The 17,283-nt window shown below is 36.4% G+C and overlaps 2 protein-coding genes across 2 annotated transcripts in view; one reads left to right on the plus strand and one right to left on the minus strand.

Moving 5' to 3' along the window:
• LOC145306933 (uncharacterized) overlaps positions 1-12,209 on the plus strand; it is a 57,425-nt gene extending 45,216 nt beyond the window's left edge. Inside the window, exons 13-16 of the mRNA XM_080149272.1 lie at positions 6,048-6,170; positions 10,223-10,315; positions 11,024-11,085; positions 12,201-12,209. Of these exons, the coding sequence (XP_080005398.1) occupies positions 6,048-6,170; positions 10,223-10,315; positions 11,024-11,085; positions 12,201-12,209 (287 nt within the window). The remainder of the gene's footprint in view (positions 1-6,047; positions 6,171-10,222; positions 10,316-11,023; positions 11,086-12,200) is intronic.
• The window catches only part of LOC145307654 (endoplasmic reticulum disulfide reductase DNAJC10-like), a 39,681-nt gene continuing 34,459 nt past the window's right edge, over positions 12,062-17,283 (minus strand). Inside the window, exons 29-30 of the mRNA XM_080150137.1 lie at positions 16,847-16,944; positions 12,062-14,389 (exon numbers count right to left, since the gene is read on the minus strand). Of these exons, the coding sequence (XP_080006263.1) occupies positions 14,256-14,389; positions 16,847-16,944 (232 nt within the window). The 3' untranslated portion in view covers positions 12,062-14,255. The remainder of the gene's footprint in view (positions 14,390-16,846; positions 16,945-17,283) is intronic.

Below are 17,283 nucleotides of genomic sequence, written 5' to 3' on the forward strand. Positions count from 1 at the left end.
TGGGCACTTTGGGATGGACGCAACTATCGCCCGCGTTGCCATGCACTTCTGGTGGCCCAACCTGGCCCGTGACGTCCGCCTGATGGTACAAACCTGCCCTGAGTGTGTCCAGAAAGTTACCAAGGAGAGGCTGAAGCAGGGGATCCACGTGCCCTCCCGCCAGGGGTATCCACAGCAAGTCCTATTCATCGACCTGGTGGGGCCACTGCCAGAGACCCCAGCTGGGAACCGCTACATCCTCACCTGCCAAGATGGATTCAGCCGGTTTGTCAGCCTCTACGCCATCCCCAACAAGCGCACCCTCACGGTGGCTGAAGCCCTGTTGCACCGCCACCTGGCCACGTTCGGATGCCCCCTGAAGATCCATTCCGACAATGGAATGGAATTTACCGGCCAGGTATTCCAGGAACTGGCCTCCAGGCTTGAGATTGGCCTGACACATCCACCACCCTACAACCCGCAGTCCAACCGAGTGGAGAGGTTTCATAGGACGCTCAACACAGGCATGCGCCTGTTCCTAGACAGAGACGATAACAACTGGGAGCCACACCTGCCTGCCATCGCCTTTGCCTACAACACCAAGGCCTGCAGATCCACTGGCGTGACCCCGTTCCTGGCCTTCTTTGGGAGAGAGGCCAAACTTCCGGTGGACATGGTGCTACGGCTGCCAGAGACCGAATATGCTTCAGTTCCAGCCAACGTCCAAGCTCTCTTGCAGCGCTACTATGCAGTGTATGATGCCATCCAGCAGAAGGAGGAGGGAGCCATCAGGAGGAGCGCGGCAGCTTACGAAGGCACGGCCAAGTATGAGGTTGGAGACTTGGTCTGGTACCTGGCCCCCCGCCTGGTGCCAGGGAAGGCAGCCAAGATTACCAAGAGATGGACTGGCCCCTGGAAAGTAGTGAGGAAAGCTACAGAAGTCCATTATGTCATTAAACCTGCCTCTCCCGTAGCCAGGATCTCAGAAGTTACCGCGCATGTAGGCCGACTGCGCAAATACACTGGAGATGTGACTGCCCACCAGATCCCAGAAGACATCCAAGTTGACATGGACGGCGACGAGGATGCCACCGAGCTGCCAGTTGGAGCGGCGGCGCCCGCAGCTAGCAACCCAGGAGAGCTCCCAGTGCACCAGCCAGCCGCAGCCGCCCCACAGCCTAGCGGCCAAGATCGTGACCCAGTGGAGGAGAACCTGCAGGAGCAGCCCAACGAACCACCGCCGCCGCCGCGCGCTCCAGAGCCACTCAGAGATGCCATCTGGAACCCTGACGCGGACATGGAGAACCTGCCAGCCAGCAGCGAGCCTGTAGGAGAAGAGCCAGCCACTGCGATGGAAGAGGCCGCCCCAGAAGAAGAAGAAGAAGCCATGTGCCCCCTGCTGATGACAGCCATCCCCATCCGGGTAGGAGCTAGGAGACCCAGCAACCTGAATCAAGCAGGCACCCCCATGGAGTTCTATGCACCCTTTGCCATCACCATTCCACCCCTAGGAACCACCAGAGTCTGCCTAGGCCTCCGTGTCCAGCTACCAGCCGCGACAGAACTGATCCTGCAGACGAGGCAAAATTTCCAGCGGCGAGGCTTGGCCGTCGCCAACCCACGCCTAGAAGCCAACCAGGAGCTGACAATGCTGATCACCAACCACAGTCAGACCGAGCAACGAGTGTCCCAGGGAGCCTGTGTAGCCCGAGCTGTCCTCCATCGAGCTGTGCCCCAAGAACTGCCTGTCCGGCGCAGGCATAGGCTGTCGTATCCCCAGGTTCAAGGCCTGGTGGCTCAGGAGCCACGCAACCCTTGAAGGGGAGGTTGTGGTAATACGACACCCAGACGGACAGGCCGTTTACAGAGTTGCTTCGCTGCGACTTATGATAACAAACCCCCCGCACTAATCCTATTATATCACCATCCATCTCATGACCGCTGTTGACCCCGCACCCAGCGGTCAAACTAGCCTGCCTAAATGTGGGGAGGGGACTCAAACATGCAACTATCACGAGTCCCTCACGCGCTTATATAATCGGGAGGCGTTGCCTCCCCTTTTACCACCGCTGCCCCCACAGCCTGTCTACCGTCGGGCGCTAAGCCCTAGCGCCCCACACCCCCTTCAAACCTAACCATTGTCATATTTTGTTGTATATATATAGTAAACATAACTTGTAAATATTATTCAGTTAAATATATAATTTCTGTATGATTGAATCCTGCTTGTTTGTTTGGTAGAATACTTAAAGGCTAGGGCTCGTTGAATCCGAACTCGTTACCCCGTGGGCCGAGAACGCTCGGCTTACCAGAAAAGCACGATAATTCTTTAATAATTTCATAGTTTTTTTAAGTTAGATAAATAAATAGCCAAACCCCCCTCCTTTCTTTTCTTCCCTGTCTTTTGAGATTAGATTATAATTATTTAGACAGACTAAATCTTTATTTTTAATTCCCCACGTCTCCTGAACACATAAACAAGAAAAATTAAAGTCTTGGTTTTTGGTTTCCTCTATCAATTCTCTAAAATCATTTGATTTATTTAAAATACTACGAATATTTAAGCTTAAAACGGAAAATTGTTCACTTTTATTACTAACTAGCGATTTAAATTCATTTTGATCAACATACTTACAGCTGTGCCCAAAATCTCTATTTAATATAAGCTCATTCTGACCATTACTTGAAATTAGTTCTATATCTTCATCGAAGCCTTATAATAACAGATAAGTTTAAATTTTACTGTTAAAAATTGCCAATTTGGAAAATTAATTTGATAAGTTTTACTATTTATTTAACCCCAAAATAGTAAACTTGATTAGCATATAGTAAAAGATTAGTGACATACAATAGAGATAATGTGTAGAGTGGTGACGTTAGTTTAAACATATATTAGATTTGATATCAGAGAATGATTTTTAAATGAGATTCTATTTAATTCTTTTTCACATATTTTGGCTTTATATCAGATTTAACACCAACATGGTTAGGCAGATAGCTGTCGATATCACTTACAGTGTAAGTAAATGAATTTTCACTTTTAGGATAATAAGTTAACCATACAGGTTTTTCTCCTTCTTTGACAGTCATGTTAATGTCACCATTTTGGTTTGTATCAAATTTGTGAATGATGCCTTTTTTCTTCAGAATTTTGATATGACCTAAAATCTTGTAACGATTTTTTGTTAGTTAAAAGTTTATGAAGAATCTTTGCCTAGGAATGTTTGATTTTACCTTTTGTCCCGGAAGTGTAGAGTCGGATTTGTTGCTCATATCCTCCCCCTCCTTCTTGTCCCCCTCACAATCCTTCTTGTCCCCATCCCCCTCCTTCTTGACCCCCTCCCCACACATATCCCCGCCTCCATTTTTCGGCATATCTGACTTCTTTACTCCTCCTCTTTTCACAGCGGAAACCAAATCAAAATAGGCTGACCCATTTTTTCTGTTCCATATTTTTAGCAGGACAGAGTTGTTTTTTAGTTCATGTACTGCTGTTATGTCAGATTCAGGAATTCTGACTCATGGACTCATGGACAAGATCTAATGTCCTTTCTGTGAGAGTTCTTGTTAATAGCATTCCTGAGAATTACAATCAATGATTTTATAAGGAGGGATAAAACAATGAAAGTTAATTCAAACCTCTCATTCTGTTATCCCTGCATCTCTTTACGAAGAATTTTCATATTTACAGGAACTTTAATACAATGAAAGTTAATTTGATCTAAAGCTCTTATAAATTGTCATATTGTGATTTATTTTTATTTTGCTATCCCGGCATCACTTGGTTTACAAAGAATTTTCATGTTTAATTTAAAGTCCTTTGGTAAACTGAAATATTGTTATTTGGGGGACAGAATGATTTATTTTTGATTTGTTCACTTGGTTATGAAGATTTTCTTATTAGGAGGTAAAGAACAATGTAAGTTGGTTTAAGCCGTTTGGTAAACTTACATGTTATGCTTGGGGGATAATAATTCATCTTCCACAGTGCTTTCATTGCACTGCTTAGTTTTACAAATTTTCATAGCACAAAGGATAGCACAATGAAAGTTTATTTAATCTTGAGCTCTTTGGTAAACTGAAATATTATGATTTAGGGACAGATCAATTAATCCCTTAGCTTTTTGAATTTGAACGTTTAATAGATTTATAGTAAAAGTGTTAAAGATTTAAAAACATATCATTATATTGTAGTTTTTAGTACTAGGTGCTTCCCTTAGCCTTAATTGGCTATTACCCCGAGTAGGGAGGTCTACCCTTCCAACACCTAAGACAAGTTGATCCCTTGTTCCATGCCAGGTGTTTGACCATTACAACAGCTTGTCTATTAAGCTATGTACCATTTTTTGTAGTCATACCAGCCTCCTGACAAGAAATATAACCATCATCTAAAAACTGCAGTATTTACCTTATGAATTGGAGTAATTAAAATTGCATTTTTTTATTTTTTTTAATACTGCTTAGCTGGAGGCTGCTATGACTACAAAAAATGGACCATAGTTCAATGTATAAGTTGTCATCATGGGCATGCACATTTGGCTCACCATCACCACCAGTGATTTTAAAATGGATTTTTACTACATTAAAAAACATTTTTGTATACTTTTTAGGGTAATTTAAATCTTTAACATGTATTTAGCTTCATCCATAAGACTGGGGGTCAGCAGCTGTGCTCTAAAGTGATAGGGATAGAATTTCTTTTTTTTCAAATATTTCTTATTTAGAAAAATTATTATTTTTGCCATATACTATATTTCATAATAATTAATGCATAAATCCGTTAAAAAAATGTTATTTTATCACAATCAATCTTTAAAAGAGAAGAAAAGTACAAAATAAACGTTTTCCCATTGATTTTCTTTGGATTTGCATATCTATTAGGTTCACCAGTATTTCCCCCAAATGCTGTTTTTGAGATCTTGTGCTTCATTGGTGCAATTAACCCTTACAGATCGGGGGGGGGGGGGGGGGGGAGGTCAAATTGAAAAAATTCTAAATAAATCTTAATTTCTTCATTATGACTTTTGTGTATAAGATAGAGACCTAAAATTTTTTTTAGTTAATACTGGGATATCAATGAACATCTAAGAATAGTGGTGTTATGACCCTTTGACCGCTATAAAAAATAAAAGTTCCACCTAAAATTTGGTGATCCTAGCTTTAAAATTGGCCACTCTACAGCTGTTTTAATATATAGCGGCTGGCCGCTAAAAAGCGGCTAAGGAGCGGTCTGACCGCTATGACTAGAAAAAGTAATTTTCTCTAAATATGCACATGAACCACCAGAAAAATTTCTTATGTCTCTAACTGTAACAGGAGCCGAGATAGAGGGGGGGTCATCAAATAAGCCCCCCAGGCCACCCCCCCCCCCCCGGTCTATTGAGGTAGGAATTGGGGCCCGATCTGTAAGGGTTAATAAAAAAATTAACAGTAAAAATATTTAACCAAAAGATAATCTACATTTTATATTGATAGTAAAATCATCCTAAATGAATAATAAAGCTACTGTTCTGAAAATTCAGATTTGCCTATTTTTGGTTCGCAGTGTTGAGTAGCTTTGCTTCTATAAAATTAATAAATCAAATGTTTTTATTCTGTTTTACCAATGGATATAGAATATTTAAGCAAAGTAAAAATATTAAAAACCTATCCTATAACTGATATAGGAAACTGAATTGAAATTGCTCAAATATATTATACAGTTTCTATAACGTCGATTTTGAATTTTTCCCCATTTATGGAGAAAATTTATATGAAGCATCATTTATCACCTATATTTCCTAAGAAATATGGGTTCTAAAAGTTAAACATAGTAATTTTTCATAAAAATTATACATGGTTACAAAAAAAGAGTATGATTGTTGAGTTTAGCTAAATCTTCTCCATAGATGCTACAAGATCCATCTTAGCTGCTAAACCCTTTTTTTTAAATAACACTTTTATGCTTTCTGATTATGAATCATAAATGTATTATTGTAATTTTTTAATCTTCAACTATTTTCTAATAGAAATATCTATAGAATGTACCCAATGAAATATGAACATACAACCATTTAATCTTTGTATAGGAATGTGTTACAAAGTGTTAACAGATAGAGGAAGAAGCTGGACAGATAGTAGAGCAGAATGTCAGAGAGCTGGAGGAGACCTGGCAAGCATCAAGACAAGTAATCAATGGCAATATGTGAAAGGTTAGTAAAAAATGTATTATTCATATTATTATTTTTTAGGGCTAAATCAAAACTTTTAAATATTAAGGAGTTGGGGATGGCCTTTCCACTCTCTGAAATTGTTAGACTCATTTTCTATGTGTAAAATAAAAGTCTATGATTTTTCATTATTTTTGTTTACTATTTTGGCAATTAGAGCCAGCCTGGCATTCAAATATTGAGATAAAATAATTTTAGGCTTTAAACTTATTTTTAAAAGTGGTAGTTTTTGCTCTTTTTTACCATTTAGATTGACATTGCTTTGAAATCCTTATAATAAAGTAAAAGGATGTTTGTTTGTTTGTCTGTAACAAAGAATCTCACTAACTGCTAAACCGTTCGGGTTCTCCTTAACAGGATAGCTTCTTACAGGTCCCAGGAAGGTTTATAACTATTTTGGGGGAGGGTACCACCTTCCTCCCAAGAGAAATCGCCTCTAGTAAAATTTAACCATCCCCAAAAAAAAGACTTTAATTAAATTTGTTTAAAAACTAAAATAAAACATGAGGTTGGGGGGGGGGGGGTCGACCTTCCCCCCACCAAATTTTTTGTACATTTAAGAAAAAAATTCTAAATTAAAAAAAGGTTTGGGGATTCAACTCCTTCCTCCTTAAGTGCCCCCAGAGGCCTCTAGGGGCGTAGCCACTCGTTGGTTAATATTGTAATTATTAGATTTATATGAATATTCATTGATCAATACATCCTAAGATATAAATTTTCCATAAATTTTTGTATAGAGAAAATCATAAGAGTAACTATCATAAAGTTATTACGCAATTCTTTAGTTTGAAGGAAAATGATCTTTTAGCATCAATTTTACAAAGATATGAAAATTTGACTTTTTTATTTAAAAACTCCTTCTGACTAGTTTAGCAAAGCAGTAAAATTGGTGCAATGATAAAAAAGCAATGAAAACAAGACAATATAATATTTAAATATGCTAAAATATAAACTTATTTAAAGAGAAAATTTGTAGAATATGCCGAACAACAAAGGGGGGGTTTTTAATGCAACCATCTCGTAATCAGTGAGCAAATGGCACTTAGAATTCGAATTTCGAGCTGAAATTTTGCATGGGTAATCCTTGGTAGGTCTATTTTCCCTAAATCGAACAAAAAGTTGGAAAAGTAACGGCTGGCGGCTGCAGCTCAGCCGTTTAGCCGTTTTTGCCTATTTTTAGGGCAAATTCATCATTATTTACGTAGGAATCAAATTTTTAAAACATAGTTTTGTTTTATTTCATATTAAATGATAGCTATAACCATTTTTTAAATTTCTAGTACCAGCTGCTAAACGGCTAGAACCGGCTGAAAACGGCTGGGAGCGGCCAAGAGTATGAAGAGTAGATAGGGCTTGTGACATGTCTAGGGGTAGGTTTTTATGGGTGCTGAGCTCAAAAATACTACTAAAAATAGTGACGGCCAATCCATATGGCAGCTGGGTAACAGCTGCAGCTCAGCTGCGAGCGGCCAAGAGTAGAATGAGTAGATAGGGCTTGTGACGTGTCTACGGGTAGGTTTTTATGGGTGCTGAGCTCAAAAATGCTACCAAAAATTGTGGCGGCCCATCCATGTGGCAGCTGGGTAACGACGGCAGCTCAGCTGGGAGAGGCAAAGAGTAGAATGAGTACATAGGGCATGTGACATGTCCAGGGTTAGGTTTTTATGGGTGCTGAACTCAAAAATGCTTCTAAAAATAGTTTTGGCCAATCCCTATGGCAGTTAAGTAATAGCTGCTGCTCAGCTGCGAGCGGCTAAGAGTAGAATGATTAGATAGGGCTTGTGACGTGTCTAGAGGTAGGTTTTTATGGGTGCTGAGCTCAAAAATGGTACCAAAAATAGTGGCAGCCAATCCACATAGCAGCTGGGTAACGGCCGAAGCTCAGCTGCGAGCGGTCAAGAGTAGAATGAGTAGAAGGGGCTTATGACGTGTCTAGGGGTAGGTTTTTATGGGTGCTGAGCTCAAAAATGCAACCAAAAATAGTGGCGGTCCATCCATATGGCAGCTGGGTAACGGCCGAAGCTCAGCTGTGAGAGGCCAAGAGTAGAATGAGTAGATAGGGCTTATGACGTGTCTAGGGGTAGGTTTTAATGGGTGCTGAGCTCAAAAATGGTACCAAAAATAGTGGCGGCCAATCTATATGGCATCTGAGCAACAGCTGCAGCTCAGATGGGAGCGGCCAAGAGTAAAATGAGTACATAGGGCTTGTGACGTGTCTTGGGGTAAGTTTTTTGGGTACTGAGCTCAAAAATGCTCCCAAAAATAGTGGCGACCCATCCATATGGCAGCTGGGTAACGGCTGCAGCTCTGCTGGGGGAGGCTAAGAGTAAAATGAGTAGATAGGGCTTGTGGGCAGTAGCTGTTACCCAGCTGCCATATGGATGAGCCGCCACTATTATTGGTAGTATTTTGAGCTCAGCACTCATAAATACCTACCCCTGGACACGTCACAAGCCCTATGTACTCATTCTACTTTCGGCCGCTCCCAGCTGAGCTGCCGCCGTTACCCAGCTGCCACATGGATGGGTCACCACTATTTTTGGTAGCATTTTGAGCTCAGCACTCATAAAAACCTACCCTAAGACACATCAAAAGCCCTATCTACTCATTCTACTCTTGGCCGCTCCTAGCTGAGCTGTAGCTGTTACTCAGCTGCCATATGTGGATTGGTCGCCACTATTTTTAGTAGCATATTTGAGCGCAACACCCATAAAAACCTACCCCGAGACACCTCACAAGCTCTATCTACTCATTATACTCTTGTTGGCGCGCAGCTGAGCTGCAGCTGTTACCCAGCTGCAATGTGGATGGGTCGCCACTATTTTTGATACCATTTTTGAGCTCGGCACCCATGAAAACCTACCCCTAGACACGTCACATACCTCATGTACTCATTCTACTCTTGGCCTATCTCGTCTGAGCTGCGGCCGTTACCAAGCTGAGCTGCGTCCATTACCCAGCTGCCATGTGGATGGGCCTCCACTATTTTTGTTAGCATTTTTGAGCTCAGCACCTATAAAAACCTACCCGTAGACACGTCACAAGCCCTATCTACTCATTCTACTCTTGGCCGCTCGCAGCTCAGCTGCAGCTGTTACCCAGCTGCCATATGGATTGGCCGTCACTATTTTTAGTAGCATTTTTGAGCTCAGCACCCATAGAAACCTACCCCTAGACATGTCACAAGCCCTATCTACCCTTTATACTCTTGGCGGCTCCCAGCCGTTTTCAGCCGGTTCTAGCCGTTTAGCAGCTGGTACTAAAAATTTTAAAAAAAGGTTATTGTTATCATTTAACATGAATTAAACCAGAAATATGTTTTAAAAAGTTGATTCCTACGTAATTAATGATGAATTTGCCCTAAAAATAGGCAAAATCGGCTAAACGGCTGAGCTGCCAGCCGCCAGCCGTTACTTTTCCAACTTTTTGTTCGATTTAGGGAAAATAGACCTATCAAGGATTACTCATGCAAAATTTCAGATCGAAATTCGAATTTTAAGTGCTATTTGCTCACTGATTACGAGATGGTTGCATTAAAAACCCCCCCCTTATGAAAAATATAGTAGCTTGTATGAAATTAGATTACATAACATGATATTGTATCAAACAAGTATAACAACATCCATAAAAGCAAAACTATAAAATCATAGTACAACAAACAAACATTAACAAGTTTGTCAAAACTTAAAAAGCAGAATATAAATTTTAACGTAGTCTAAAGAATAATTGTATGAAAAATTAAAACCCCAAAAGTTAACCTAATAGAGTAATTATTTGTAATTTACTATCGACTATGCCCTCTAGAGGTCACTTGAGGAGGGGGAGTTGAATTTTTTAATTTTAGATTTAAACAGAAAAAGTAAAAAAAAAATGGGGAAGAATTTTTTCTATTGGCGATTTCTCTTAAGAGGGTAATCGTACCCTCTCCAAAATAGTTATAAATCGCACTTTTTAGTATCTTTGGTAATAATATTGAAACTCCAAATAGAATAAATATTATGGCTATCTACATTGTTATTTATATTATTATTTAGGTCTTTTACAAACAAGTGGAACTAACTTTGTGTGGCTTGGTGGAAGTGATGCTGCTCTGGAAGGCACTTGGGTGTGGACAGATGGATCTTCAGGTATTATATAAATATTAGGGTTGGGCCGGATACTTTTTTGTCCGGATACCGGATATCCGGCTGATTTCAAATGCTGGATATCCGGCAAATATCCGGTTATTCGGCCAAATTACCGGATATCCGGCCTGATAACCAGCCAAATTACCAGATATTAAAGTAGTAAAAAAAAATTTCTTCAGAAATCTTATATAAATTTACATAAAGTTAAACTTATTCAGAAAAAGTGTTCTTCTAGCTTCAATAATAAGAAAATTAGAGCCATTTAAGATTTTAAAAAGCAGAGATTTTTAGTGTAAAGTATAAAAAATTATAGAGCCGGATATCCGGCCAGATAGTTTCAATATCCGGTAACCGGCCGGATATTGAAAATGGCCGGATATCCGGCCCAACCCTAATAAATATATTCTGTAATTTGCAATAGTAAGAAAGAGATGGATAAATTTAATATCTCCAATATGGGACCATATCAATTAGCCTAAATCCTTCCAAGACCAATAAAATCCTTCCAGAAAGATGTAAGCGGTCATATAAACTTATTGGAAGGCATTCTGTTACTTTAATCTATAGTAGAATCTTTAGAGAAATTAACTTTTTGTTTATGTAACTACCCTTCAGCTTATTTTTTACTTATATTACATACAAATGATATTTTGGATTTAATCTCTTAGAGTATTTGTATCACATTAATGTTTAATTTTTATTATTTAGTAACATTCTCTGACTGGTATCCTGGTCAACCTGCTGGAGGCACTAAAGAAAACTGTATGCTGGTAAACTAATTTTATGATAATTTAGACACAATTTTACAAAAACTAATATCAAAATGGAAATGTTTTCCCTCTATGTGACTTTTTGAGTTAGAGCCCCCCCCCCCCCCCTTTATTTTAAATAAATAGAAATATGAGGGAGTTCTTTTTCTTTTGTTTGTTTGTTACTTTAGGTTAGGTTAGGTAAGGATGTATTGGGTAATGCACCGTAGAGTTGATTTAAAATAAGGTTGCCGGGGGGGGGGGGGGGGGGGCAGTGCTAGACAAATATTGTTTGGGAAAGCAACAGATATCCTTTCTCATACTTTGATTTACAATTCTTGCCTTTTTAAATACAATAACTAAATTTGTTTATTATTTAACTATATTCTATCTTTATTGATTATGAATCTATAAAATTTGCTCATAATGTTCCAATAATGCAAGAACATGATTATATATTGGCTTTTAAACTTTCAGGCAGGTGCTGTTTATTCTTGGAGATGGATTGATATTCCTTGTTTAAATAACTACTATGCTGTGTGTAAGTTACCAGGTAATGACAGATACTTAAATTCTGTACTTAAACATAATTTATGACCTAAGACAAACATTCCCTTTTTACAAAACTTTGAATATATATTTTTTCCCCATTTATTATCAAACAAAACAATAAAGATTTAATCATGCAAAAATATTTCAAATTGTGGCAAAAATCACTTTAATTATGGGTCTTTTTTGCCTCTTCCAAAGGCCTTAAGGTATTAATTTACAGAAATTTTAAGGGATAAGACAATGGTCGATATATTGCTGTACATCACCAATGATGATACACAAAATCACCCCTTCTGTAGATTTCAATTAGCCAACGAGTAAGAAAATGTTATTTTAAGACATTGGATACAAGTCTAATGTAAGACCCAATGTCCCCTCCCTCCCTGATTAATTGAAGTATTGAAGTAACACCCATCAGACAACAAACATTCTAATTCTATTACCCATGTCTGGACTATGCATCTTATTTATTTTTGCCTGTTTATGGGCTCAGAAATTCCCTCTACTCTAGCCTTACTATTGCTATATCAAATGATTTTATAACAGAATAAAATGCTTATATTGCTTAATCTCTTTTATTTCAGCATGAATGAATTGAATGATGATGACCTTTGCCTGGATGCTGGAAATGATTATGGACAAAAATACTTTTATCAAACATTTATTTTGTATTTTTTCATTATTTTTAAAATTATTCACAAAATAAATTATTTTTGGCTTAAATTTTGACTTACTACTTATTCTATTTATCTCGGATGTTTATCTGTCTTATTGTCTAAAGCTTAAGATTTGTATAATTACTTTTAGATATACTGTAAAGATGGGGGTTGTTTTGGGGGTTCCTTTTCTTAGGGGCCAACAAATAGGTACCTTAGACGTCCGGCCTTAATAATATACATATCACTGGAGTTTTCACTCTGAGTTATATGATATATTATTAAGGTCACGTAACCCCCGGATAAGAAGCATTTAGAATCCTTGTTTTTTCGAAAATTAGTTTTTAAAATGCTTCGAACTAACTAAGGGCTGAAAGGCAATTTTTAGTAAAGGGGAAATTTCTGTATATACTTTTTGTCCCATATGGACAGCCTTTCAAAAGGAAAATAGTATCTGTATAAGATGTTTATATTCAGGAATAAGGTATAACCTACAAGAGAAATAAATCTAAAATAATATTTGGGGGCTAAATGGAGAGGTCGTCAATTTTACGATGTGTTACCCCCCAATGACAGCTGAAAAACACATAAAGGTTTCGTGATTTTTTCTGAATTAATTTAGTTGTTGTTATACGCTGGTTTCTATCTTAATGTTAGTAATACAAGGTTGAGTAATTTATTTTGTTATGAATAAATTTTTGCATCTTCCAGTTTTTGTGATTATTAAAAGTTAATCTTTTCTATAATTTGTGTCAGTCCGTATATTCGTAACAGAAAGCTTTCATTAACTTTGCATTGTGATTCCTGTAATAGTTAGGGTACAATTTAGAAAGCGTAGCTACTCTACAATCGTTACAAGTATGTCCGTCAATTTTAAACTGATTTTTAACACCAAATTTTTACGTGATGTAATCATCTGATTGATTTGATTTTTTTAATACTGATTCCTAGGACAACAAAGTATATATTATAAGCAAAGTATCTCTATAATCATGTTCTTAAAAAGTAAGTATGTCTTTAAATATTTTAAGTATTTAAGTATGGCTTCAAAAATGATTAATATCTTCTAAATTAGAACCGGCTCTCAACCATACTGAAAAATTATGTCTAGAATCGTATCATATATCTCTTGCCTTCAGCATCTTTGTGCTAAAAAACTGGTTTTAATCTTATAATTGTTCATTTTAAATCCGCGGAAAGCTGTTTAAAATACGATGCGAGAAATAACTATTTCAGCATGGCTTCGAAACTGATTAATATCCACTAAATTAGAACCGTTCCTCAACCATACTGAAAAATCATGTATAGCATCTGAATAGCTGGAAAAAATCTTTTATCGTATTTTTTACTGTTTTTAAAGCTAAGATAATCACATTGTTTGAAAAAATAGGATCATGGAAAGAAAACGAAGTAGCAGGTTTCATAGTATTTTCACAGTAGCTTCTCTCCTATTTTTAGCACCTGCGGGGGGCTCTAACACTGCAGGGCAATCATTAACATTTATCTAACCTTACCTAACCTAGTCTAGAATAACCTATTAAAAGCTACTGTGAAAATACGACTAAAACCGCTACTTCGTTTTCTTTCCATGATCCAAATAATATTTATCGTCAATTAACCTATTCAAGCAAAAAGTTAACAAAACAGAGTAAGAGGGGGGGACGGGAGGGGGGGGGGTAATCAAGATTAAAACCCAAAATTCGTTCACCCATTGGTTAGCTTAAATAATTGTTCGGACGGAGGGGAAGGTGGATGGGGGAAAAAATAGATTCTTTAAACTTTTAGATCAAGAAATAAGACAATAAATTAATGTACTCCCTCAACCCAATCATGATTAACTAAATAATCCCTTTTCAAGATGAAAATTAAAAGAAAAAGATTGTCCAATCTAATATGATTACCCCCCGCCCCCCCTTGAGTTTTAAGTTAATAAAGTTTGTGGGAAGAATTTATTTCTAGTCAATTATCCCATCTCTCTCCAAACTATAGTTCATCATGTACAGAATTGTGAGATTCCTCCTCCCCAATATTTTTTTTAGATTCCGCCTCCGTTTTAAAATGTTCAAGTTTTAGTTTCACTGTTTGGATTATTTCATCTCTTTCTCTTGTATTTATATCTAGATACCATATCAGTTCAATTTTACATAATTCTAACATTATTGGTCTAAAGATAGAGTGAGAGTGAGAGAGTGAAAGATAAATGGAAAGGGAGAAAGAAATAGAGAGAGAAAGATAGGGAGAGAGAGGAAAAGAGAGCGAGAAAGAAAGAGTAAGAGAGAAAGAAAGAAAGAGAAAGTGAGAGAGACAGAGGGAAAAAGATAAAGAGAGAGAGAGAGTAAAAAAGATAGAGAGGAAAAGAGAGAGAAATGAAGAGAAATGGACAAAAAAAGAAGAGAAAAAAGAAAGATGTTGATAGAAAGAAAGAGATAGTGAGAGAGAAAGAAAGAGAGTGAAAGAGTGAGAGATAGTGAGAAAGAGAAAACGTAAGAGAGAGAGAGAGAGACTGAAAGAGAGGGAAAGCTGAGAGAGAAAGAAATATAAGAAAGAGATAGAAATTAACATCCATAGAAGCGAAAATTCTGACAAAAAGACAAACGAACATTACAATTATTATTTCTTAGTGCTAAAAAAAAAAATTTCTTGAGGGATTATTTTCCTAAGGCCGCTTTCGATGGGAGGGTCAAGATATCGTCCCCAAAAATAGTTGTAAACCTTCCCTGGACCTGTAAGAAGCTTTATTGTATAAAAGAACCATATTGGTTAAGCGGTTGGCGAGATCTTTTGTTACAGACAAAAAAAGCTTCCTACTTTATACAATAGGATGAAAGCTTTCCGCTAGCACACTTATTAAATTTAACCAACCAAAGAATTTTTTATCCAATCTTAACCAGACAAATGCCATCTAGCTAAAAAAGATGCGTAGATTTCATTCCTGGCAACCAGAAAATCCGCAGAAATCGAATTCACGAGATCCAAAAAAGTTTCATTAAAAAAAACCTTACACCAAAAATAACAAACAATAATTATAACGACGACTTAGTTACTTTTTCCTGTTTAATACGAATATTGAAACTAATTTTCAGGCATGCATGTTTGTTGGTATAGTACTTTTTTTAGAAACCAAAATACAGACATATATAAAACTACGAAATTGTATATTAGTTACTAGAAAGATTATATTTTTTTTCTTGCTTTAAAACAACTTTTTGTACATAAAACCCCGTAATGTCTTCGTTATTAACACAAGCATGCATGCTGTATAGTTTTAAAAAATTTAGTCAAATAAAATACCTCATTAGAATACAAAGCAAGAAATAAAGGTTATCAACTCCCTATGAGCTTTTTGTGTTAAATAGAATTATTAATAAGAATAAAAGAGTTTCAAAAAAAAGTAAAATAACAAAATGTTAGGTGAATTGTTAATATTAAATCAATTAAAAAATGTTTTACATTCTTATAATTAATTTCAATAAAACATATATATGCTCAAGAAAGGTTATTTATAATTATGAATTCTACCAGACTAAAATATAAAAGGGGAAATAGTTTATGAAGACGACACAAAATGATTTTAAAAATTACTTATTTTTATCTTTTTTTTTAATCTTTAACAATTTTAATGTTTTTATTATGTAAATATATAAAATATTATTCAAACTTAAAGGATTTAATCTTATTATTTGTAATTTATATGTCAAAACAGTGTATAAATGAAGTTCTTAATTACGAATTTTCAAATCATTAGATTTTAATACAATTTATCATAGAAATAAAGAATAATTTCAACAAAAAAAAATTGCTACAAAAAGGCTTACTGTATTATTAAACTGACTTAATTGTATAATTGTATTTATTTTGTTTATTTACCTTGAAAAAGGAGTGTTTAAGTGCTGCATTGGTTAAAATCAAACCTAAAAGTGCTCTTAATTCAGTGACAGAGTGAAAAAAATATATACCTTGTTTTATAGTTTTTGATCTCTTTTTTTATATATTTTTATCTGATATGTATATCAAAATTTAAAAGTATCTATTTCATTAGATATTCATACTTTGCTAAAACGTCTTGGTTACTTTTTGCACTATATTTGCTCTAAAAAGGATTCTTTATCTGACTTTTACATTTAAAATGAAAGATTTTATGCCACTTTTTGTGTTGACTGTAGAAAAAAATAATTATTTTGTTTATATGCAATTTTCTATAATAAAATGTGAGAAATGCCTTTTTTCACATGTAGGGCGAAAAAAGTAACACTGAAAATATTTTTTATGTCTTAAGCATGTCCTAAACTCAAAGATAATAAACTTTCATAAAAGATTTATTTCAGAATATGTCATTTAGGGCATAAAATTAATTTTGCAAATTAACATTGCAAATGTTTGCTAATAACTTTTAAAAATGATTTCTGCGGATTTTCTAATTTACATGGGTGTTTTCTACACATTTTCCCCTTTCTAAAAATACCTTCCTCATAAAGATTGGCTTTCGGAAAGTATATACTTTCCCAAAATTATATGTGGCTAGGGAAGTAAGTTTATAGAGAACTTTGCTTAAATTAACTCTAATTGAACTGAGCCTTGATAGAAATGTTTTTCTAAATATTGATCACTGCCACGGTACAACCGTATGTGGGGGTAGCTAGTTATACCCTCCCTTCTACATAGTTCTACATATCTAGAATAGATAGATAGATAGATAGGTTAGATAGATATTTAACCACGGTAAAACCGTATGTGGGGGTAGCCAGTTATACCCTCCCTTCTACATAGTTCTATATATCTAGAATAGATAGATAGATAGATAGGTTAGATAGATATTGTACCATGGTACAACCGTATGTGGGGGTAGCCAGTTATACCCTCCCTTCTACATAGTTCTACATATCTAGAATAGATTTTAAAAAATTATTATGTAATAAAAAATCTTCCAAAATATTTGTAAAAATCCTCTAAAATTTAAATTTATTTTAAGCTTTAGTTTTACATTGACATCTGAAGAGTGCAAACATGCACA

The sequence above is a fragment of the Acartia tonsa genome, chromosome 15 (genome assembly GCF_053477335.1).
Source record: "Acartia tonsa isolate MP-2025a chromosome 15, ASM5347733v1, whole genome shotgun sequence".
NCBI lineage: Eukaryota > Metazoa > Arthropoda > Copepoda > Calanoida > Acartiidae > Acartia > Acartia tonsa.